Source organism: Thunnus thynnus, chromosome 10 (assembly GCF_963924715.1).
Source record: "Thunnus thynnus chromosome 10, fThuThy2.1, whole genome shotgun sequence".
NCBI classification, from domain to species: Eukaryota; Metazoa; Chordata; class Actinopteri; order Scombriformes; family Scombridae; genus Thunnus; species Thunnus thynnus.
Window position 1 is genome coordinate 3,596,264 of NC_089526.1, and position 26,224 is coordinate 3,622,487.

The 26,224-nt window shown below is 41.7% G+C and overlaps 1 protein-coding gene across 15 annotated transcripts in view; it reads left to right on the forward strand.

Moving 5' to 3' along the window:
• mef2d (myocyte enhancer factor 2d) overlaps window positions 1-23,342 on the forward strand; it is a 107,086-nt gene extending 83,744 nt beyond the window's left edge. For 5 of the 15 annotated variants that reach the window (XM_067600449.1, XM_067600451.1, XM_067600452.1 and 2 more), the window contains exons 7-13: window positions 3,505-3,683; window positions 5,862-5,891; window positions 8,509-8,626; window positions 9,077-9,260; window positions 10,900-10,968; window positions 14,615-14,665; window positions 18,727-23,342. In XM_067600449.1, the coding sequence (XP_067456550.1) occupies window positions 3,505-3,683; window positions 5,862-5,891; window positions 8,509-8,626; window positions 9,077-9,260; window positions 10,900-10,968; window positions 14,615-14,665; window positions 18,727-19,162 (1,067 nt within the window). In that variant the 3' untranslated portion in view covers window positions 19,163-23,342. Of the gene's footprint in view, window positions 1-3,504; window positions 3,684-5,861; window positions 5,892-8,508; window positions 8,627-9,076; window positions 9,261-10,899; window positions 10,973-14,614; window positions 14,666-18,726 lie in introns of those variants that run through there. The other 10 variants (XM_067600455.1, XM_067600454.1, XM_067600459.1 and 7 more) reach the window with 8 other exon arrangements.
• The last annotated feature ends 2,882 nt before the right edge of the window (window positions 23,343-26,224 follow it).

Sequence of the window (26,224 nt, forward strand, 5' to 3'; positions counted from 1 at the left end):
TTCAGTGCACACACACACACGCACACACGCACACACACGCACACACACGCACACACGCACACACACGCACACACACGCACACACACACACACACACACACACACACACACACACAAAGGTAGGGTTGCAGGATTTCCCAGAAGCACCCGATGCAGGGAGTCCACTCTGCGTCAGTGATCTCATTGGTCAGATGCCTGTTGGGAAATAAACTCTTTGCCTCTACACACCTCCTTCTCTCCCTCCTCTCTCCATCCCTCCTTCCATACCTCTTATGTCCTCCTTTCTTTTCCTTCTTTCCATACGTCTTTCCCTTTTTCTCTACCTCCCTCCTCTCTCCATCCTTATCTCCTTCTCTACCTCATGTGTTGTCCTTCCCTTCTTCCTAGTCTCCTCCCTCCTCCTCTTTTGTTCCCTACCTCCTTCCCTTCTTTCTCAGTCATGTTTTGTTCTGTCCTTCCTTCCCCTCTCCATCCCTTACTCCTTCCATTTCTTCCTTCCCAAGTACCCTCTTCTACCGTTTCCCCGACCTACTTCCTCCTATCCATCCTTTCCTCTTTTTATCACCCCTTGCCTCCTACCTTTCGATCTTCTGAATCCTCTCTTTTTCTGTTCCTTCCTCCACCTCTGCCTCATTTCCTACTTCTCTTCCTTCCCTACCTCCTCTCTGCATCCTTCCTTCCTTCCCTACCTACTTAATCTTCCCCTTACCTCCTTCTCTCCTTCCTCTCTCCCTCCTCTACCATCCTCCATTTTTACCACCCTCGTCTTTCCCTCCCTCTCTGTCTTTCCTTTCCTCCCTCTCCTCTGTCTGTTTCTCTTCTTCTCATCTGAATGTTTTTAACTTCAGACTTTCTTCCGCTGCTGTTTTCTTTTTTTTTTCGTCAGATTTTCTTTTTTTAGTTTATGGATTACGGCTGACTTGTTTTACTGTTTAAGGGAAAAAAAATAAAATGAACAAACAGTAACTTCAAAACGAAGTGTTCTCAACACAGCTCTTCGACCTCATCGCTCTTAAATCTTCATCTATATTTTCCCTCCCATGTGTTGTCTTTTCCTCCATCCCGCCTTTCTTCCCCTGCTTCCCTCCCTTTGAGCTGATAGCAGAGGTAATCTGCAGTTGTTGTTGTTGTTGTTGTTGTCAGGTTCAGTTTGTATATGGGCTGTGTGTGTGTGTGTGTGTGTGTGTGTGTGTGTGTGTGTGTGTGTGTGTGTGTGACTGAGATGAAGCAGAGTCACATGCCGCTGTCGTCTGGAGGCAGCGTCATGGAGAGCTGCTATCTGCTATCACACACAGACACACACACACACACACACCCTGACTTCGCCTCCTTTCCATGGGGAATACAGCCTCCGTGTGTGTGTGTGTGTGTGTGTGTGTGTGTGTGTGTGTGTGTGTGTGTGTGTGTGTGTGTGTGTGCGTGTGTGTGTGTGTTAGGGGCTTGGAAAGTCCCTGCTCTGCTCTCTCTCCCCCCTTCATACACACTCTGACTGAGTCTCTGTTTGTGTCGAACTCGTCTTTTAACCCCAGCAGCACGGACAGGCTGCTGTCTGCTGGAGTCTTGTAGTCATGACACCCAGAACCCCCCCCCCACCCCCAACATCCCCCACATTTTTAAAAAAACGGCTTCATGAAAGAAAAAAGCAATAAATGAAAACACACTAATCCAGAGAGCATTAAAACACGAGTCTTAAAGTATAAAAGATACAAATGGATTAAAAACTTAACAGGAAACAATCAGTTTCCTTTAAAAGCAGGCGTTAATTCAAAATATGCAAACACACACACACACCTACACACAGGTAGTGTTTTGCAACTGATTGTGTATTGTTGTTGCGTCTTACAGAGTAACTGTTGCGTTGCATGTTAGGAGTCTGGAATGTGACCAGTTGTTTAAAGGAGGGTGCGTTCAGCAGACGTAACGTTCACTAATGAGACCTGTCATGCTGCTGGAATGCAACCAGGAGGATAAAATACAATACACTGCAAAAAAAACAACAAAAAAGTGTCAATAAACCTCATAAAAAGACTCAAATCAACAATGAACTGTGTTGATGTCGTCAGTGAGCCACCGCTGCCGCCGCCGGGTGACGTGTTCCTTCTTTACCATGAACACACACTGTAGTTTATTTTAGCTCAGTATCACCGTCTGCTGCCAGAAATACTCACCAGAGTGACACATGTGTGGATTAATCCGACACTCTTCTTGAAAAGCTAATCTGTGCTGGAAGACGAGCTGCGACTAACAGTTAGTTTAATTATTAAATTCATCTGGAGATTATTTTCTCAATTAATCAATTTTGTCTGTAAACTTTCAGAAAATAGTGAAAAATGTCTCGTTTCGTCCGACCAACCGTCCAAAATCCAAAACATTAAGTTTATTATCAAGTGTGAGAAAGAAGAGAATGAAATCTTCACATCTGAGAAGCTGAAACCAGCGATCCTTTAGTATTTTTGCTTAAAAAATGACTAAAAGGATGAACGAATCGATTATCAAATCCTATTGATCGACTGTTTTAATCAACTGATTGTCGCAGCTCTGATTAGAAACATGTCTTTGAGTCGGATCATGAGAGGGATCGTGGCTCTGCACGCTTGTCTAACGCAGGTATTTAAAGAGAAAAAACAAACTTTCTGCCTTTAAACCTTCATCTGGACAAATCTCAGAGCTTATAAAACAGGCGTTCAGGCAAGGACACATGGGAAATGTAGTTCCCAACCTCAAAATACATACAATGAATGTGATACATTGGAAACATGTTGAAATAATCTCACTGCATTTGAGGATTTTTCACAAGTTTTAAGAAAGAAAGAATTTTCGGCCTCACAAACAGTCAAAGCTGACTTGTTAAGGATATTTTTTTTGCAGTGTAAGATGGAAAGAGTCCAGGGACATTTGTGTGAGTTTGTTTTCACTGAGCACAGAGACGACTGAAACAAAAGAGCAAAGAGAGAGAGAGAGAGAGAGAGCGAGAGAGAGAGAGAGAGAGAGAGAGAGAGAGAGAGAGAGAGAGAGAGAGAGAGAGAGAGAGAGGAGAGAGAGAGAGAGAGAGAGAGAGAGAGAGAGAGAGAGAGAGAGAGAGAGAGAGAGAGAGAGAGAGAGAGAGAGAGAGAGAGAGAGAGAGAGAGAGAGAGAGAGAGAGAGAGAGAGAGAGAGAGAGAGAGAGTGTGGAAATAAAATAGTTCTGGAGGGAGCGTGACAAGGTTTTGATGTAGAGGAGCTGCACAAAATCAGAGACGCCAAAAAAAACCGTTTGAGCTGCAGAAAGGATGAGGAGCATGTGGTGTGACAGAGCGATCCAACACGCTAATGAGAACACACACACACACACACACACACACACACACACACACACACACACACACACACACACACAAAGAGCTGAGTGTACACATCCAGGAAAAAAAACAAGCACAGACAGTCATGAGTTCACAGGTAGAAAACAGACAAACACACTTCTCTAAATCTCTCTCCTCTCTCTCTTTTTCTGTTTCTCTCTCCACAGCTAACGGCTACATCAGTGCCAGGGCCTCCCCGGGCCTCCTCTCCGTCTCCAACGGCAACAGCCTGGGGAAAGTAGTCCCAGCTAAGTCTCCGCCTCCGCCCAGCCCTCAGATGGTCAACAGCCGCAAGCCGGACCTGAGGGTCATCACCTCGCAGAGCGGCAAGAGCCTCATGCAGCTGGTGAGGAGAACACGACTACGGCAGCCACACGGGGACAAAACTCACAGGGGACGGGATGAAAAAGCGTTTCAGTTTACGTTAAATCAGTAATCAGGTGGTTTCTGTCTCAGACCTGATCGATGCTGCAGTTGTAGGATTCATTTGAGCCGATCGTGGTTAAAAATGCTGAATGATTTGTCAGATCAGGTCTTGATAAGCAGGTTAGAGACAGTAAACTTCCTTTTTTCCTTCTATCTTTTATTCTTATTACTGTTATGAGGATTATTCGTGTTACATGTTGGGTTCAGAAAACTCTCCTAAAGCATCGTGTGTCTTAAAACAACAGTCAGACGTAGAAACAGGTTTTGCTGGCTGTAATCGTTCCTCCTTCCTAATGACCGTTAAATGATTCCTTCCGAGGAGGCGTGACAAACAAATACCAGCGCAGGTGATTTAACACTGTCAGGTGTAATAATAATAATATTAATCATAGTAATTATAATAAGCTTTATTTATAAAGCACTTCAAAACCAGAGATTACAAAGTGCTTTACAAGGACAAAAGAAAAAACAAACACATGCAGACTAATTCTCCAAAATTGAGGGAATAAAAAAAGGTAAAAAAAAAAAACATTTTCAGAAGCAAAATAATGATTTTAAATAGAATATTTAAAAGAGATTATTCAAAAGCCTTTTTGAAAGAAATGTGTTGATTTAAAAGAAGCAGGTTGTTCCTGAGATACACCGAGGAGGTGAAACATGGTCACCAGCAGAAACAAAACACTGAAGTAGGAGATGAAGCACTTCAAGACTGTCCCAGATAAACCAAGCCAGTGTTGTAGTCTAGTGATGAGAACATTGTTGTATTAAAGGCTCGTAACAACATGTTTATTCATCTGAACACACCATCATAAAGATCCTGAGGCAGCTGATGTGACAAGTTTCCTGTTAAATTGTTGTAACAACAAAACATTCACGACAAGCAGAACCTGTCGAACCTCTCAGTAAATCAGTAGCCATGATCACACTGAACAAAATATACATTTTAAATGATGTTTTAATCATTTAAAATGTATATTTTAACTTCAAATTCATCCAGATTGAGTCGTTATAAATCTGCAGTCAAACGAGTGTTTTTCCTCTGTGGAGATTATTAGTACGAGACTTATTCTACAGATCTGGAAAACTAACCCAAGAAAAAAAAGAAAAGAAAGTTCTCTTAAATCATGTGAACGTCATATAAGAACAAATCTGTTTATTCCAGCGGTTCTTGCATGAGGCCCAGTACCAATACTGGATGGATCACCTTCACCTAGTGCACACGTGTCATACTGCCAAACCTTTAAATGTTCTTATTATGGCTTTTATTTCCAGAAATTGTATTAATTTAAATCATTTCTAGATTGTGAGTTACATGTAAATCAAATTCACATTATTATTCCTATTTTCCTATTTTTTTCATAAAGAAGTGTCATGATAGAAATAATCAGCTCAAGTTTAACAAACAAAAAAATCATTTTAAAAGCTTCCAGAGCTCCAAAGATTAATGGATTAGTTGATCAACAGAACATGAGTCAGATATTTTGATAATCAAATATTCGTTTTAGTCAAAATACCAAAAGTTTGCTTGTTGCAGCGTCTCAACTGTGAGAATTTAAATCTTTTTATTGTCATAAATGATAATAAACTGAATATCTTTGGATTTTAAACTGTTGATCAGACAAAACAAGACATGTGAAGACATCACCATGAACATTTTATAGACAAAATGACTAATTGAGGACATAATTACCATATTAATTGATAATAAAACAGTAGTTAGTTAATATACGGTATGTTTTTACAGACAGAACCCTTTAAACAGAAAGTCTGGGCAGACTTCTCGGGCATGTTGTAGTGAAGTGAACGTTCCTCCTCTGTGTTGTGCAACCGAACATCCGGATTCAATCAGTCTGCTGCAGCCAGACATCGATCAGTTAGGTGGAGGTTTGACTTTGAGACTGAAGGAATTAAAGTTTTCGTGCCGAGCGGCGAAACACCGCTGGAAAAAACTAGAGAGAAGCAGACACGAGGATTAATCTCATTTTCATGTGTTTTCATATTTTGACTGCAGTTAGTTGTTGTAGAAACGTAACAGTCCTCTGTTCTTTACCCCCCCTCCTCCTCCTCCACCCCCCCGCCCCCCCCCACCGCCGTGCAGACAGAGGAAGAGCTGGAGTTGGTGAGTGAGGTGAATAGTACTTTCAGACTTTTAGCCTCATGGATGTGGTGTGATCTCACCGAGCATGAGTGTGACACCGTCAGAGAACGTATCCCATCGGGGGGGGTGTGGGGGTGCAGGGGAGGGGGTTGACTCAGCGGCAGCGGCGCTATGACGACAGTAGACGTGGAGCCCCCACAGTTAGAGCACACAGTGAACTTAGAGCAACGCACAAAAAGTGCGACGTTTCACCTGGTCGCTTCGGTTCATGACAGATTTTTTTAACTGGTTTCAGCAGGAAATTTCCCACAATTTCACCCCGAATCAGATGTTTTTTTTTTTATTTCAAAGCTTGATGGAGACTCGCACATCTCCAGTCAGATTTAAGTCACACAAAAAAAAATGAAGATGTGAGCCAAAAAAATCCCAGAAGAATAAAAAATAAATGAGGAAGTGCCAGACAGCCACAGCTTGAATATTTCATAAATAAGCCTGTACAATGAAATAAGACTGCTGACAGCGGATTGACAGCAAGACTCTCAAAATGCTGCGTCATTTTATTTCATTAGTCGGCAGTCAGACCTTCAACCATTAGTATCGACCTCTTATGTTGTATAAGCTAGTAAATGACTCCTCCTACTGTACGACTGGTGGAAACTTTATAAATCTTCTGACTCATATATTTAAATCCATTACTGTTTTATTTTGTAACAAAGAGTTTGCTTCATGGTGTTTCCTTTTCTTAAGACACTATGCTTGAGTCCTTTTCACGTGAATATTTAGATTTTGAAAGTTAAGATAAAACCTTCCGTCGGGTTTTTACCAGCTTTGTTTTAGAAGCAGAACACAGTCGAAATGTTGCATTTTTGTGGCGTAAAAACATCTCAGAAATCATTTTCAAAAAGTAAACTCACAAAAACAGATAATCTTGATAGATTCTTGGTACAATAGAGCCCAGATTAAAGTGGGATTTGTGCTGTAAACACTGAAGGAACCGGAGCAACCAGCTGACTCTCGGCTGTGTGTGAACGCTGCTCAGCATGTGCATGTTTGGTTTCATCTGAGTTTTGATGCTCTGAGGATCAGAGTGAGGAACAATCACAAGTCTCCAACCTGGAACACAGACGGGCATGATGGGAGTCCAACAGGCTGACCTCTTCAGTCCTTCACACACACACACACACACACACACACACACACACACACACACACACACACGCATGCTGACATGTGTTCATGCATATTTCTCTGCATAAATATACACACACACCTCTGAACAAACACACACCTCACAGTGTGTATTCATTCCTGGCATACCTCCCTGCACACACATACCTTTTCAATACAAACACATCCCCTCTCTCTCTCTCTCTCTCTCTCTCTCTCTCTCTCACACACACACACACACACACACACACACACACACACACACTCATCCCTCAGCTCATCTCTCCTCGCCAGCCTTGTCGATGCATGCGTTCCTGTGAGCATGATTCTCCGGCACAGCGAATGCCTCTCATAACACCTTCCATCCACCGTGACGCTACATAACACGAGCGCCCTAGCCCCGGCGACAGCGTTGCCGTGCCAACGCCACCTCGAGATGCGAGACACTTCTCATCTTTTGCACGCCGATGTTAAAGTGTCACAGAAAAGTTAAACGCCTCCAAGAAAAGAGGAGAATGAGGTGCTTGGAGTTTTTTTTTTTTCTCACACCGGAGCACAAACGTTTCTTGTCTTGTGGCACGATGAATAAAACATCTCACGCCGCCTCGTTAAGGGCGAAGTGAAGTACTGTAACTGTTTATTATATCAGACTTATCAGGGCTCACTTGGATTTGTTTTGGAGTATTTTTTTCTTTATTTAGTCTGCCAATTAAACTTCAAAAGTGTCAGGAGAACTGATTGATAGTTAATCATAGTCGCTGCACTTTACCTCCGTAAACCTGAGGGCAGGATTACATATCCGGATAATGTATTTGTTTTGCTTTTCAACTAGAAGTAGAACAAGCTGTGTTTATTGTGAAATATTTCAGTAGTAATAGTGTAATTAAAATTGTTCACAGTCACATTACAAGGTCTCTGCATCCACTCTGCTGTACAGTGGAAAGCACATGCTAACCATTATCATTATTGCTTTTGAAAAATGGATGAAGTCATGTGCCGTGAACTCCTACACTCACGCCCTTATAAGGAGAAAAAGACACGATTCCTTGTGGAACCGGACCAGGTTTTCTCACGACACTGGACCCAAAAAAAAAATCCAAGAAACAAAGGGTTTGGTTGTAAATCTTAGATGGATGTTTAAGCATCTTTTGCCAAAGAATTACAGACTTTTCAAACCCTGTCGTATGTAAACCAGAGCTGTCTCCACATCTTGACACCAAAACCTTTTTTAGATAAAATCACATAAGTGCTAAAGTGTCTTTTGGGGAAATTGCAAAAAAAACAAATACTTTTAGCATGAATGTTAACACTGTGCAGAGAGGTGATGCAGATAATAGAAGCAACAACCAATGGACCCCCTAGAACCTTCCTCTGGCTCCCTAAAGGCCCGCACACCTCATATTGGAAACCACTGTAGCAGTAATCCCACTCCCAGTGTCCGAATGTTCAACTTCCTCCGTCCGTGTTTCTGTCTTCCCAGAACGCCCAGCGGCTAGGCGGCTCCCAGGTGGCGCAGTCGCTCACCACACCAGTGGTCTCCGTGGCAACACCCAGTCTCCTAGCGCCCTTCTCCGGCATGCAGACGGCCTACAATACCGGTAAGACGGCGACAGCAGCCCCGCAGCGAGACGGGTCATTTTAGCCACACAGACTGTCTCTGTCTGTTTACATCAGGGCAGTGAAGGCACCGCCACCGTACATCCGACCGGACAGAGTGTTTTTAAAACCAGAAAAGATAAAACATCAAGTGAAGTAAAAGATATAGTCTGCATTATGTCATGGAAATCTTAATTGTCATGTGGAAAAACTGGAAAAAGCTCACAGTGTGATGCCACAAACCGCTATGAATATTCACTTTGTTCATTGTGTGAGAGCTTCTGGAATGATTCCACTTCAAAGGTCTCCATTAATATGGATTAGCCCTGATTAATATTGATGCTCCAGAAAGTTGTATGATGTAAAACAATCCCCCTCCTCCTCCTCCTCTCCACCTCCTCCTCCTTTTCTCCCTGTGTGTGTCTCTCTCTCTCTCCATCCCTTAATCTCAGAGTACCAGCTGACGAGTGCAGATCTCACAGCGCTCCAGACGTTCACACCACCGGGGCTGGTGCCTGGCAACATGGCTGCCTGGCAACAGCAACAGCAACCGGCAGTCACCCAGCAACAGCAGCAGCAGCAGCAACAACAGCAACAGACCCAGCAGCTGAGCTTGGCGTCGCTCAGTAACTTGGTGTAAGCTCCTTTTTTTTTTTTTCTTCCTTTTAACGAAACTCATCAAATGAGATCGATTCAGCAGTTTCATCTCAGCTGTGTCAACACGGCTGACCTTTGACCTTTGCCCTTACACATCAGACCAGCGCCATGCATGTTAGCTGATTCTATACAACAGCAGTAATACAGGTACATAAGATACTAGGAGCACGTCTCCCATATGAAGCATCACCCCAGCTGCGGTTGATTCATCTTTATGGTGACCTAGATATTCCCCCCCCTCCGCCCCCCCGCCCCCCCGCCCCCCTCCGATCAGCTCCGACTCCCACTGGAGTCCCACTCTGATTAAGCTCCTGGTAGTGAGGCTAGGCTGCTAGCTGTGTTATCAGCCACACAGATGCACAGGATTTGAAAGCTGGAAGAACATTTGTACCTTTCTTGTTTGGTAGCTAGTTAATAAAGGTGTGATGGTCTTTTACCCGACAGCTTCAGTCAGCTGACTCAAGTGCCCCTCTGGTCGCTCTAGACAGAAAAATCTACATTTATCTGAAGAAAAGTTAATATATCTCATGTTTAAAACACTGGAGACATCAGGTCATTAACAGAAGGGCATGCAGAGGTGAAACTGCCTCTTTGGGATGACGATGGACGTTTATCAGTGAGACATATTAGAAATCTGAATGATGACATTTGCATCAGTTTTGCAAAAACTTTATCAGCGGAACAACAACAGTAGGATGGAGATTATAACAGCTGTGACTCAGATTCTCCGCTATCACCTCTGGATGCATGCTGGGTTATTTGTCGACTCAAGTTCACACAAATAAACTCCCGAAGCATCCTGAAGTATTTTGAGTCACACAGACTTTAGGGCTGTTTTTTTTTTTTTTTCTCCCAACAACACAATGTCATCTTCCACTTCCCAACTTTCATATTCTATCTAGTTACATTAAAACTGGAGGCAGCTGCAGTCAGTCTGCACAGGGAACAGGAGAAATAATGAAAACATTTCCGGGAAAAAGGATGTGAACTTTGAAGTTACTAAATCACCCCTGAAACTACAGCTAGCTACAAATGTGGGTCAGATGAGTCTGAATGCCAATTAGCAGCATTTGTCAGCTTTAATTTGTGAACACTGCTCTTCCGCTGCCTTTTTTTTTTTTTTTTTTCACACCAATGCAGTTTTTCTGTTGGCATAATGTGTTCATGATATTTAAATTTTTCCTTCTGACAAATCATTTTGTTTGGGGAATTTTTTTCTACAGTTTTTTTATGCAGTTCAGACATCATCATTTGAAAGCTCACATATCAAAGTATTGATTGCCAGAACTGTTTTCTAGCTGATAAATTCAGATAATTGCTAATGACCCACATTTATCTGCATTTTTGTGGTATCATGATTTTGTCTAGACTTTGTTAGCTCATACATACAAATCTCTAAAAGTGATATTTGACCAAATTATTTTATCAACCATGAGTCTAAACATGCAGTAGCCTGCTGATGCTAGAATATAACCACAGTTTAGCCATTATCGCGATGTCTTTGTATGTGAGCAGTCTGGCTGTGTTTAGGCTAACCTGTCGACCGGGGGAGCGGCTTGTAACTTGCCTCTTGTTTTGTCCCCCCCCCCCTTCCTCCCCCCCTCCTTTTTCTCCACAGCATGTGGGGTGCAGAGAAACAGAATGCGGAGATGGTTAACTGCATCTCCAATATTGCTGCTAACCTGAGGTGAATGACATGATAGCATCTAGCGCTGCGCAGCTCTGTCATGCCTTTTTTTTTTATCTGTCAAGTTTTTTTTATCCCACTCACAGGCTCGGTTATGATTCAAAATAACAAAATAACCCCAAAGAAATTCCAGAGTAGATGCATTTATATGACAAATATAATATCAAACTATTTCTTTTTCTTTCCATCTGTATGTTGGATGTGATGCCTGTTGTTGCTTTGCTGTGTGTCTGTAACGTCGCTGCTCTTTCAGGTCCGCGAACGCACTATTTTTTTCCAAGAATATCAGTCGACTCGCGGCGGTTGTAGGAGTTTTCATGCCACCTAAAGCTTAGATCTGAAGCTCTTTGTAAGTGTCACGAACAAAGAAGAAGACACTCCAGCGTGACAGCGGCAGTGTCTCGCTAAAGGTTTCTCAAATGAAAGGAGTCTCTGGATGCTGCTTTCAGTCCCGAACGCTGAACCGACGGCACAGCTGTGTGCCACCGACATGCTTACTGCATTAAAATTTTACTTTCCAACCATTTAGCTGTCACTCTAAGCTGACAGTCAGACATAAGCTTCAATTCCTTAGATACATGTTGGCCTCAAACGCCTACAGTAGCATGACTAAAAAGAATAATTTAGACGTAGAGCAGCTGTCAAAGGCACTTATTTAGATAGATGACATTAAACGATATGCAGTTTGTAATTTAGTGGAGTTTGATAATCGTTTAACAGCCTGTAACAATCTGAAATTAGCATTTAACAATTTGAAACCCTCTCAGTGCTGATATCCTATTGTTCAGAACAATCTCTGCTACAAACACAGTATATATCTCAGCGTAGAGTTAATTGTACAGACCGCACAGCTGCTCAGACTATCACCAAAAGATTAAAAATGACAGAAATGTGTTTTTAAAAAAAAAAAAAAACACTTCAATAATGTCAGCTGTCAGAAGAGAGACTGTTATTTGTTTCTCTGTCTGACAAGCTGAAAATTGTCCATGAAAATATGATAATAGGTTGTTTATTGTATTGAGCAGCTGTGACTCCAGTCGGTTGAGCATCTTTCGTATAGTTAACACTCAGCGACAGCTCGCGCGCAGCAGAACTCTTCATATCGCCTTGTAAATGTTAACAAATGGCGTTCCAGGTTGTGTAAAATCCTTCAGCAAACAGATCATTTAAACCACTCGGAGACTCTCACTCTCCCTGAAGAGTGTTAGCTGTAACTCTTTCACATCACAGCAGCTACTGTAGACTGCAACTAGTGATTATTTTCATTATAAATTCATCTATTTATCCTTTAAGCTATACCTTTCTACAAAAAAATAGTGAAAAAAGCCAATCCAAAAGTTCCTAGAGCCTAAATAACTTCTTTAAATCGCTTGTTTTGTGTCTAAAACACAACTAGTTTCAGTTTCTAATGATTTAAAGCAGAAGAGAAAAGTAGGAGCCAGTGAATGTCTGGCATTTTTGCAAACACTTATTATTCTGTCAACTCACTAATCTGTAAATGGACTCATGTTTCAGCACTAAATTACAGGCTGAAACATCACAAGTAGCATCTATTACAGTTTCTATATTTTTCCATGCTGTAGTCAATCATTAAGTGTTAATAACAGGTGCATGAGACAAATCAATCCTGTCTAAATAGAGTCTAAATAGAGTGCAGGTGTCTGGATGCTTCAACTCCTGAAAGATTTCATTCTTGTTGTGCTTTAAAATAGCCGAGACGTTCTTTAAAAAAACACTGAGAACAATAATCATGATTTTATTTTTTTACTAAATAAGCAGGATTTTCAGCTCATCCATAATCATGCAGCCCAGATGTTGATTGTGGCTCCGTTTCAAGCACCTTCAGGTTTGGCATTATAATACCAGGCAGGTTTAGTCTGTTGTTTGTGGGATCAGAGAGACAGAACGGCTGTCACTGAAAACATAGCGAGCACCACAGAAATGTGGGAAGCTTTCCCAACACACCAAACTGTTCTCTCTCTCTCTCTCTCTCGGGCAGAACGGAAAATCGTGCCGTCCTAGGACAGCACGGGCAGACGTGGACGCTTCTGCAGCCCAGACTGCACCAGTTTGTTTTTTGATTTCATCACAGCGCGAACAAACAAACCCCTTCCAATCAAACCGTGATTGACAGCTTGGCTTTGAGCCTCGCCTTCGCTGCCGTCCACATTTTTTCCTCGCCTCAGGCTCCATGAGGAAATGATTTCTGTCATCTTACCCTCTCCCATCCCCACTTTTTTTTTTTTTTTAATCATTCCTCTTTCACTACTTCCCGTCTTTCCACTTATTTCCTGCTCTTTTGTCAGGTCTTGGTTTAATTCGGCAAACACCTGTTGACTCTGGTTTTTTTTTCCTCCTCACTCCTCCAATCTAAATGTTAATGTCAAGTCTGCCCCCTAAACCTCCTCCTCCCCGCAGAGCCTCGTCTGCAGCTTGTTTTGCCAGTTTATACAGAATCGCTCTCTGGATGGCGGTTATTTGTCGCAGGATGTGTTTGTCATTGTTTGTTTCTTCACTGAGTCAATGTGTTATCGGCAGTCGGGACGCTTCAGGAGGAAAAAAACTTTTCAGGGATGTTGTGTGAATGTGCATCAGCGTTGTCGGTCGGAAGCTGATAATTCTTCCTCGTGCTGCTTCGTCTCACTTTGTTCTTGTTTATCGCCCACAAAAACACAACTTGTCTGTGTTTCTTCTTCTGTCTCTTTTTGCTCTCTGTCTCCCCTCCCTCTCAGCTCTCTCTCTCTCTCTCTCTCTCAGTTGTGGTTTAAGGAAAAAAAAAACCCACTTGCAGACAGTGCACACATTGCTGAATAGCTTACAGGACACAGTGTGTTGTCTGCAGGGCACAATGCACACATGTTTATCAGAGGCTGTTCAGTAAAAACCTCCCCGGAGGAATCAGTGTTTTATTACAGATCAGGAACCAGCAGAGGGTTCGACGTCAAAGATAAAAATAATACATGAGCTTTATTTAGCAACAAACTGATGACACGTTCAGTCTTTACAGTGAGATGAGTTGGTCACCAGTTACTGCAAAACTAATCTAATAATAGTTATCATTACCAGGCTGACCCAACATGTTGGATCTTTAAAAGCAGATGATAACAGAAGTTTCTGTAAATTCCAAAATAAAAGACTTAAATCATGTCTAGTTTGTTTGAGGACATAAAGGCTCAGAGGTTGCAAAGTAAAAAGGCTAAAAATCCAAATTAACATCCAAAAAAGTCAAACAGCAGCAACAATAAGTCATATAGTAATCTATAGAAGAACCAAGCAGCCTGTCTGAAACACACTCTGTGAGAATTGAAGGTATATTCCTTTAATGATCATCTCTACTGAGGCTCGATCCCATTTTAGGAAAAGTCAGTGACTTCTAGATTATTGGAAGCGATTGTAAAAAATTCATTGCATGTGGACGACTATCAGATGTGTGTGTGCGCCGGCTGCCGTGCCCAGCTCTCTAACAACATCTCAGTGTGACTGAAGCAGCTGTTGAGACGGTTTTTTTTTTATTCATTTTGTTTAGTTTTTTTTTTGTAGTAACCATGTCTGGACTGACCATGCCTGGCCTCCGTCCCACTGTTTTCCTGCTGTTTTAGCTTTTCTAAACTTGCCTGTCTCTTTTTTTTTCCACCTCCCTCCACAGCCTGGCCTCTCAGTCCAACTTGCTCTTTGGCAGGGAGGAGGGCCTCTGCTGGTACTGTACTCTCTACACTTCAGCCACACAGCTACAGCACGCCGCTTTCCCAAAATATCTGCTGCACAGAGGATCCTCAGCTCACTTTCAAAACTTTTAACTGCTACTGAAATGAATATAGAGATATTATTGCTTTGGGGGCAGTTATGACAACACACCTGCTTTGTTCTGTTGTATTTTTGTCGGATACCACAAATGAAAAGTCTCAATTACTTAAATACAAAGAAATAGAAAGACAAAACGTAACTAAACATGTTAAAGAGAACCTAAATATTGCATAAATTTGGACATAAAGTTTTCCAGCATTTATAACTTTATTGCCAGAAAGCTTTAAAGGTGGAGAGACGTCATATTTTTCAAATTTAAACCTTCTTTTTGTACCACAATGACCACAAAGACATTTCTACATGATCATTTTTACATCTGTGAAAGTTGAACATAGTACTAGTGTCTCACAGGAGGATCAGTGGGTGTTTAAAGGTTAAATGACACCTACACATACACACCAACATTAAAACAATATGTTTGAAAGCTTTATTCGGCCAGAAGTGTGAACTTTTAAAAACCGGATCTTCAGCAGTTCCTTAGTGAGGAACTTGACTATAAAATATGAGTCATAGTCATAAGATATCATGTTGTACAGTTATTTAGAGCCCTCTGCTCCTATGTTTTCCATTTATCATATTATATGGAGAGCAGTATCCAAGCAGGCTGCAATCAGGATATTTTGAACAAGAACTAAAAGGAAAAAACATCAAACTATTAGAATTAAAGGGATAATCCTGTGATTTAACTTTACACTTCCATAAAGTTGAGGGGAAGTTTTTAAAAAAGAATGTTTGAACTATTGCAACCAATAGTATCTCTTTGTTCCCCTCCCCGCCTACGTCTTTCACATTTAATGCTCCCAATTTCTAACGCAGACTTTCTGTTATAGTAGTAAAGTCTAAGAAGCCAAAGCTAAGATAACCCTGATGACATCACTGTGACATCACTTGGGTTGTTTGATAAAGGTCCTTCAGAGCCACAGAAAACATAATACCTGTATATAATTGTGGCATTTTAATTTCCCTTTGGGATAAATAAAGTATCCATTTATCCATCCGTCCCCCATGACTAATAAACCTTTACAGCATGTGTAATATTGGCGTAACGCCCCTTTAAATATCCAATGATGCAAATACAAAACAAAATTTTTGTCTTAACTGCAAACAGTACTGACTGTTACTCAGAGCGCACTGATATGATAATGACTACTTCAGTAATACAATTAGAGAAATCTGAGTTAATTGGAAGCGTGTTGATCCTCAGAAAAGCAAAGCATTTTGGGAAACACGGCTGCAGCTCACCACACAGCACTGTAACCAAGTGTCTGCTTCTGGCTGTGCTCGCTGTGTTGTTAGCACTGAGGGGGTAGCCTGCCGCTCTCGCCTTCATCACTGTCACCGGCCCGCTGACTCGGCCGTTTTCACTCGCCATAGCAACAGCAAACCCCCCCCCACACACACACACACACCCACCACCGTGGCACCGCGATCCATCTACCTGTGCCGGCCCTCGAGCCACGATGCACAGGTTTGATGAAGTGGCGAGCATGGCGAGAGACCGACTGAACCTCGCCACCACTGGGGGATTTCTGTGTTTGTGTGTGTGTGTGTGAGAGAGAGAGAGAGAGAGAGAGACTATAGGAGGGAAGGCACATTTGTATGTAAGACAGCAAGAGTGCATGAGTTTAAGTGTGTGTGTCAAGACGGAGGGAGGAAGACAGCGAGCACATTTGAGCGTCGCAGACCCAGATCGCCTGGAGGAGCGCTATCTTAAATTCCCCTCTCAGTCTGCCAGTAATTGAGGGAATATTAGAGATACAGCGCTGCAGATGGCTCATGGTATGACATATTAGAACACACCCGTGGGGCGAAACGCAGTAATTGGGAGCTTCAAATTCAGATCGACCGTGTAAAGCTGGCGGAGAGAGAGAGAGAGGGAGAGAGAGAGAGAGAGAACGAGCGCTATCCCCAAAAAAAAAAAATCCTGTCGACAACGTCAAAGGAGTGAACCACAGTGCAGCGTCAACAGCCTGTGTCAGCCTCAGTGACAGGTACGACTCAGCCTCCAGCCAGCGGAGGAGGAAGAGGAGGAGGAGGAGGAGGCTGATCAAAGAGTTGTGGCAGGTGGAAGCACAGACACTTGACAGAGACGTAAGCTTCCTGGCACATGAGTTTGTCCCGAGCATCTCAGGTCATGTGCGATGAAATCGTGTTTAGAGCAGTTTAATCAAAAGCTGGATGCAGTTTGATTGTATTTTTATAAGCAGGTGTCATCGGTATAACTGTGCATCTCGTCCTAATAAGGAGAGATCAGTTGGAAATGTATAACGGTGCTTAATGAGGTAGCAACAGATACAGACTTTAGTGATTAGACTCCATTTATGTTCAAAGCTAGCGAAGTCTGAATCCCCTCCACAGACCTTCATCAAGTCTCCGGCAACAGCGTTGAACCAGACTCAACTTTTATCTCAACACAATTCATCATCATCCAGCGCTGCTTCGGCCAGTTAAACATGTCAAAGTGCACATTCCTGCTACATTACTCTCCGCTGTGAATGGTGTAATTCTACTGTTTACCTCGCAGCGATGGAGACGGAGGATAAACCCATCGTCGCCGTCTCGCCATGATATCTTTCCAAAGTTGTAAAAGTCCCTTCTGCATAGCATTATAAACCTCCGTGCAGTGTTTTGACGCCTGTTACGGCCTTTAAACTCATGAATGTATTACTCAGGCTGGCGTCCCTTTGACGTATTTCATCATCACATCAGTATCTGTAGCCACACGCCATCACAACCGCAGACCGCTGAGCTGTTGGAGCAGCGCCAGAACAGTCTACAGGTCTTAGCGGTGAATGGGGAGGAAGTGGGTAGCGCGACAGAATGACAAGATCACAAAGATATTAACGGCAGCATCCGACGACTGGTTCCTGGAGCGTGGGCATAAAGATGACTGGAGAGAGGAGATGATGTAAGAGTTTGTGAATGACGAGGTCTCTGACAGCGCAGGAAAGCAGAAGTGAAAGATAATATGGAAATTACGATCAGGACGGGGGAAAATGAGAGAAAGGAAGAGCAATCACCAACTCTTATGTTGGTTTTTTTATAATCAGGTTAATATTAATTAGACAAGTTTTTTGTCAGTGACAGCTCTGATGCAATGCTTTTAGTTCTCAGTCTGTTACAAGCAGCAACATAAAGAGGTTTTTCTTTTAAGCATCAGGAAAAGAAGTCCTGTCTAATGAAGGACTTCATTTGAGTAGGTGAGAATATTAAGACTCAGAGGGCACCGAATATTATCAACTAAGAAAGTTTTGATCCTCTACAAGCAGAACTGTTGATAAAATTGCCAAAAAATCCCAAAATGCAAAGTGTTTTAAAGGGTCATTACAGGCAGAGGGAGCGGACAGATGTTGATATGTAGCAGCCAGCGGTTTGTCCTGATGTGTAGCTGTGCTCACATTGAGCTAAAGGTCAGAGAAGGTAACTTACAGGGACGGTCGCCATAGAAATCTCTAATCTGACAGTTTGAATCATTACCTAAACAACCTCCTCGTGAGCCTCGGGTTTGCTTGTGATTTTGCAATGCAAACTTTTGCGGACTAAAAATTGAAAATGCGAGGATGTTTGGGCTGCATGGCTTCTGGACTGTTTGCTTTTATGTGGCCTCACATGTAGTCCTGATTGTTTTTGTGTGTTTCCCTTTTCCTTCCCTGTGTGCTGAAGTCCTGGTTTATAGCATTGTCGTACAGTGTCTTAGGTATTAGTCTTTAAAAAAAATGGCTAGCTTACCCTAGTGAAAGTTAATTTGCATACTGTGATGCATTCATTGGCCAGTCTTTTCTTTTTTTCAATATTGGCTGTACTGTATGTTTCAGCTGCAAACTGTTGTCTAATGAAGCTCTGATTTAACCTCCAAAGATAATACAGGGTGAAACTATAATTTTCGGTAATCTCACTCTTTTTGTTTCTCTTTCTTCTCCTTCCATCTTTCTATCTCTTCATCCATCTCTCCAGGCCGGTGGGCCACATACCTCAGGGCGCAGCACTGACAGTCAACACGAACCCCAACGTCAACATCAAGTCTGAACCCGTCTCACCGAACCGCGACCGCAGCACTCCCAGCTCCACCAGCGGCGGGGGAGGCGGAGGCGGAGGGGGCCAGGGTCAGATCCAGGGCCAAGGTCTGGTGTCAGTCGCCTACCCCGGTACCCTGCGCCTGGAAGTGGGAGGCCAAGGCCGCTCGCCCGTCGACAGCCTGAGCAGCAACGGCAGCTCGTACGAAGGCAGCGACCGGGACGACGGTCAGGGTCGAGGCGGGGGTCAAGAGTTCCACCACCAGGCGGGCACCCAACAGCCCGCCATGGTCCTCCTGCGGCCCTCTTCGGCCGAACCCCAGGAGCAGGACGGGACCAACGTCAAGAGAATGAGACTGGACACCTGGGTGACATAAAGAGATAACCGGAGAGGGATAGACGGACGGACAGATGTAGGATGGAAATGGAGATGTGTACTTGTGGCTTGTGTACATGCCCCCACCAGCCCCGACTCCCCTGATCTCTTTCCCTGCGCATACACACACACACATACACACACACACACCATCGACCCAGTAACCTACCGTCCAAACAGGAAACTGACCACACACACACACACATACAGACACAAGCATGCTAACATGTCGCACGTGTGGACACTGAAGCGCACTTGTATGTCAATGTGCATACACATTTGAACTCTAATGTACTTTCACTCACACACACACACACACACACACACACATATAAAACCTTGAGGGGTTGAGCCACCAAACCAGGGATTATTTGTCAAAACGATTACAACGTTGGACTTTATTCAGCTGTATTTGAATAGAAGTTAGTTTTTAATCTGAGAAATGGTCTGAAGGCTACAGTGGCTAATAAATCCCTAAATTTAGCCACTTGGAACTATTTCACGTTCACACGTCGCTGGCAGAGCAGACAAACATACCAGCCTTTTGTTTCCCAGCATGCCCTGCATTTGGTTAGCGGCTGGTGGTATTGTCCACACCCCCCCCCTCCTCCCTCATCATGTCCTCTGTCTGTTTATCCACAGTAGGTTTTTTTGGTTGAAACACCACTGCGCTGTATTAAACCAGTGGCACCAAATGAGTCCACATCTTTGTACACATCAGCCCGAACACGGTTGTCTTGCTAATCGCTCTAGATTCTTGTTTCTTTTTCTAAGAGCCTGGGGGCCGTTTTCGCCCCTTTTTAAAAGCGTGACGTTTTTTTGTCCGTCTGTCTTGACTGTTGATCTCTTAAGAGTTTGGATTCGTTTCAGTTTTGAATATTAAGACACTAAAAAAAAAATGAAAAACTTGCCTCCCTCCCCAGCCGAACCAGCGGCCGTGTCAACACGCTGGCGCTTTGGCCCCCCCCCCCACATACAAGACTGAAGACCCCCGGGGTCTTTATTTAATCTGAACCTTGCAGACTAGCTGTAAAAAACGAGGAACATGATTTGTTGCCGAGGTAAAAAGACTGCTTTTCTTTGAATCAGGGATGAGCTGCAACGGCTCAACGACACATGACGCAGATACTCTCTAGTTTTGCCCACATTGTGTCAACTGCAGATGCTGAGAAAGGCGTGTGTGTGTGTGTGTGTGTGGTGTTTATGTGTGTGCGTGTATACGGGTTTGTTACCTCAACTGGTCATTTTTTTTAACTAAGTGATTTGGGCAAATGTTCATTCTTCAATTTCATCCTTGAACACACACCTGCGATGCACACAGCTGACTTTATTTTTGTGAAGCGAATCACGTTTTGAATAGATAGCTGATGTTCAAAGGGGAGAATCGTGAGGTACCATGTATATAAGCAATCTGTAACCTTTGTGGCTTTTGTGTGACAGGGATAAGGTGTTTTGAAGGTTTTAAAAAAAAAAAAAAATAGATCATATACAAGTATATATTTAAACAGCTTCAGGCGGTAGCAAGGGCAGCTCTGCATCTGGGGCAGGAGACTACAACAGACGACAGGGATTGTATATATAAACTATATATTCGGCAGGATATCCCTTAACGAAACAGAAAAAAAAAATGAAAGCAAACACATTGATTCTCAGTGGATCAGTCTTTTTTTTTTATTATTATTATTATTTATGCGTGTATATAAATTGTAATATGTTGACGAGCCAAGAGAGGGTGCTGTAGAGACAGAAAGGGAAGACGTAGCCGTGGCGACTCGGACTGTTTTGAGTGAGTAATGGTTAGGACTCTGTCACTGATGGAGCGCACTTTACCTTAAACCCCCCCCCCCGACCCCCGACACCTTAACACACCTGACCCACGGACACAAACGCACACATACTGTACTGTACATGCTGTACACACTAGAGTTACACTGATATACCGGCTGCCTGCAAGGCTTTTGTTAAAAAATACGATTACAATCACAATTTTGCACTTTTTTTTTTCTCTTAACTCCAAATTCTGTTTTGTTGTAGTTTGCCTGTTACTGTGGTTTACAGCCAAAATTTAGTTTTAAAATAATTTAATGGATTTAACTGATCACAAATCAGAAACATTGAAGATTTTGAGATTAAATATAATAGGAAGACAGTAAATAAAACAACAAAAAATACAATTTTTCCAAAGTATGTTGCAAATTTATTTAAAACTTCCTTAAATAAAATACCTTAACTCCAAATTCTGTTTTGTTGTAGTTCGCCTGTTACTGTGGCTTACAGCCAAAATTTTGTTTTAAATTATTGATTTAACTGATCACAAATCAGAAACACTTAAGATTTTAGATTAAATATAATAGGAAGACAGTAAATAAAACAACAAAAAGTACAATTTTACAAAGTATGTTGCAAATTTATTTAAAACTTCCTTAAATAATTTATAATTGAATGATGTTATAGACATAATTGTAACATTTCTAGTCAAAATTTTTATGTTTTTTTTCTAATAGTTTAATAATACCAATAAATTGTAAATTAAATGTATTTGTTTCATTCATTAACTAACTAACTGCTGAAAAACATCCAAAATCTTTCAGTGTAAAAACTACGAAAAACACACAAAAGAGCTGCAAACGTTATTTCATCGTTCTGTCTTTTAGAGTTCGGTGTCCAGTGATGGTGTAAATTCTGATATATATACTTATTTTTAAGTATTTTTTTGGCATGTCAAAGTATTGGTTTAAAATGATGATCTAACCCCCCCCTCCCCCCCTACTTATTATTAAGTATTTGCAGCCTCAGGACAAAATCGCCAGTATTATCTCTCCCAGACATATCACCTGAACTCTAGACGACACACACACACACACACACACACACACACACACACACACACATACACAGATAGATTGATATGATTAAACAAGCCAAGGATGCCCCCCCCCCCTTGTCCCCGTCTTCGTTTTATAAGTTAACCTTTTCCTCTTATTAAAAGCCATGTATCTATAGGATCTCTCCTCCGCCTGTCACTGGTTCGCTGTAGTTTTATATTACTGAGAGTTAAAAAAAAAAAGACTATGAAAGCAAAAGAAATGTGAAGGATGTCATTTTGTACTCAATAAACGTGGCAAAGGGTGATTTTTTTTTTTTTAGTGGGTAGATTTTTAAAAACATAGCGGTCAAGAGTGCAAATTCATGTATTTATTTTCTCCTAAAAGCACTCTCAGCCTCCATCCATGCGCTTGTTAAAAGCTTCGGACAAAGTGTTTGGGTATCGTTGTCGTTAAGCCGGAGGTTTCAGAACCAGTCATGATCTTTTAATGACTACCTCCCTCAAATCCAAACGCAGACCTGTCAACTTTGAGGTTTTTACCACATCCTATGTCATGGGCAGGCCCTCGTCACCTCCCACTCACCCCCCTGCCCCCCCCCCGCCCCCCGTCACTCAGTCAGTTTGTGTTTTTTTTTTGTTTTTTTTCTTCCTCTGCAAGCTTAATCTCAAAAAACGCCACACACACACAAACACATTTCATAACACACACACTCCTTTTCTGTTTACTCCGTCCAGACAGCGGGTGTCAGCGCTGAAATGACAAGTCAAATTATTTTTCTTTGGGGGGGGGCGGTGGGGTCATTTCCATGGGTAACACACACACACCCTCCCCTCTCCTTCAACTTCCCAGCCTCATCACACACTACCACCATCATCATCATCATCCTCTCCTCACTTCATCTGACTTCCCATTTTCTTCTTCTTCATCATCCACTCTGTGACAAGGCTGAGTGTCAATATTGCTTTTCTGAGCACGTGGCAGAGTGAACATAAATCCCCCCCCCCCCCCCCACCTCCCCACCTCCACCCCCCAAGTGTAAACACTTTGACTGTTAAGACTGTTGTGCTTGAGCTTCGAACAAAACAAGAACAAAACTCGACCCCGCGTTTAAAGGGCGCAAAAGCTGTAGGTTTGTCAAAAAAAAAAACACACAACAGCATCTTTTTTGCGACGGGACTCACAGTTTGAGTTTTGTTACGTCAGTGGCCAGACGAGAGCTCACATGAAGCCCTGACACGTTCTTTAGAACAACACTAGGGGTCGCTGTAATCATAAAACCAGAAAGACAATCGTGCTGAGAAATAGTTTTAAAAACCTGCAATCCCCCCTCCCCACCCCCCCCACCCAGAAAAATACTTCTGTATAATGATGTTTAGAAGTCTCACTCACTTTCCAGTGTTAATTTGTGCTGGTGACAGTCTGTTTTTAATTGTTCTCTGAGAATTGATATTATTATTATTATTATTATCATCATTATTACCACAGCTTTCACTGATGGTAGCTGTCACGATGATATAGAAATCTGCGTTTTTTTTTTTTGTTTTTTTTTTGTGTAGGTTAGGCATCTTGTTTTATTTTGGAATTTGATTTTATTTTATTATATAAAAATATTCTATAAATATATTTTTTGTTTTTCTCTTTTTTTTGGGATTTGTGTTCTCTTTTTTTTTTTTTTTCTTCAAAAAGGGTGTTACTAATGTTGCACGATTTTTATGACATGAAACAAACAACACAAGCATAGTTGATATTAGTACACGTGTGGCTGTGGACAGAGGCGCTGAACGAGTCGACTGCGACAAAATCGCTTCATTGCTGCAACTTGGAGTCCAATGTACAAACCTCTCAGTCCACGTATGGTAACATGGGGGGTGGGGTGGGTGGGGGGGGGGGGGGAGGGGAGGAGGGTGGGAGGGAGGGGAGGGTGGGTGGGGGGGGGCAGCGTGACACATCTAACTTATTTCTGACCAGACACAATGATGTCAATGCATGGGCGTTTCAAAACAAGCGATGAGTGACTCATGTTATAGGAAATAAAATGTAATATCAACACAAATATACATCACACAGAAATACATTTAAGAAAAAAAAAAATGAAATTGAAGAAAAATGTTTAAAATAAATTATAGCTAATATATTGTGTTCGGCTAGTCTGCTTTTTTGTTGTAAAGATAATTTTTTTTTGTTGTTTTTGGAGAATGATATACAATTTGTGTATATTTTCATAAATAAAGTATGCACTGATATGTTATTACAAATTCTATACTGCTTTTACAAAAAAAAGTGTTTGTTATTGTACCAAAGTATCCATTGGTCCCCTCTTACCCTCCTCCCCTTTTTGCGTATGTTTTACCGTATTTTATATATTAAATAGACAAGTTGACCTACAGACAAGTTTGACTTTGTGTCTTTTATTGTGAGTTTCTATTATTCTGATCTGCTGTTTGATATGGAAGCATTCCCATATTATCACCACTAGATGGCACTCTGATGCTTGGTATTGATACACTGCACAATGATCCAGTGACAGCTGTTTACTTTCTATATTGTGATATCAAAGTATTTTTATCTGGTGAGGTTCTGCTGATGCAACACATGGACATCAATGAAACAGCAGACTGGATGGTTTGATTAACTGTTTTTTAGGAAATGTTCTACTCTGGAGATGAACATGTATCATCTATTAAAATTAGAATGCTTTTTTTATTGTTTAAACAAGTGCAAATATCTATAAACTAACTATTTGGATTAATTTTTAGGACAGTATGGACTGTATGTGGTGCAGTTCAGCAAGTTTCAAAGATGCATTGACATGAAATCTTTAATATTATTTATTTTGAAATGTTTTGAGTATTTTGAGATAAATCTAATGTTGGATTTATTGGTGGCGACACATTCAGAGTCTCCTCTGATATTTATTATTTATTTAACATTTAATTTTTTTCCACAGTGTCCAAGACTAATAAGGAGATTAACATTTACATGTGTCATTCAGCTGATGCTCATACATGAAGCTACTTTAAGTACATATCAATAAAATGTTATAATCTACAAAAGAGGGAGTTCTTCACCTCCTCCTCCTTGTTCTTTCCATAAGGGAGGTCAAAGGTCAGGGGCAGAAACAGCTCTGAGAAAACTCTGATTCTCTGATATTATATTAAAACATTGACTTACCCTGAAGCTGGAAAACGCTTCAATATTTCGCTGAAGGGTGTTTCAGTTCGGTTGTTTGCTGACACGTCTTGTTGTTGAAGCGAAGCCGCTCTTCCTCACAAGAACTAAAGACTTTTTCAAAAAGTGACAAAAGTGAGTTCAAAGACACCAACATCAAGCTGAAAAGGCTTCAACATAAAACACAACCTAAATACATAATGAATACATGAATAATAAAGCTGGAGAGGACAAAGGTACAGAGGATTTGAAAAGCATTTACATACAGTTATTACATAATTTCTTAATAACAAGCTTGTTTTCTTCAGATAAATCTCAAGTGTGTCAACATAACAAGTAATTATTCCCTTCATCTCCACATAAGATGTCAAAACTCAAAATAAAAAGGATCCTTATATGTGATAATGGGTAAACACGGCTTCAGAATATGTGTCAACTTGAAATAATTATTTTGTGATCACAGGAAAACAAAAATACACAATATGTCTCAACTTTCAGGAGCTTGAGGAAACAAAATGAAGCTTATGATATTGTAACCCTGGTTCTATAAGCGCCGGTGGAGTCCTCTACTGGACTCTCAGGGTAACACTCTCCTCCAATCACACGCACTGCAAGCGCCCACTGAAATTTGCATGTATGTAGCCGGCAAATCAAGACACACCTTTACACAATTCATGTGACAGCTACAGTAGAAGACCGTGCATAGTGATACAGGAAATTAAACTACCCAACAGTGTATAAAACAGTTTAAATTGCTTCCACATTAAGGAATTATTACAGAGGTAATTCTACATAGTGAGTAGGTTTACTTTTGATAGCTTATTGATAAGATTTTGTATTCATACTTAAAACATCTTTAATCAATATTTTTCCAAATAAAACTATATGAACTGTCAGTGTGTAATGTGTTGGTTTTGGCTCGTATTGATGAACCTACAGAGAATTATCAGCGACTCTGCAGCTTTACGGAGCTTTAGAGCAAGTTTCAGCTCATTCTTTAGCTACAAAAGCCAAAAACAGCCGTGCTTGCAATTCTTTTTTTAACGCCGTTATCTCGAGATAACGAG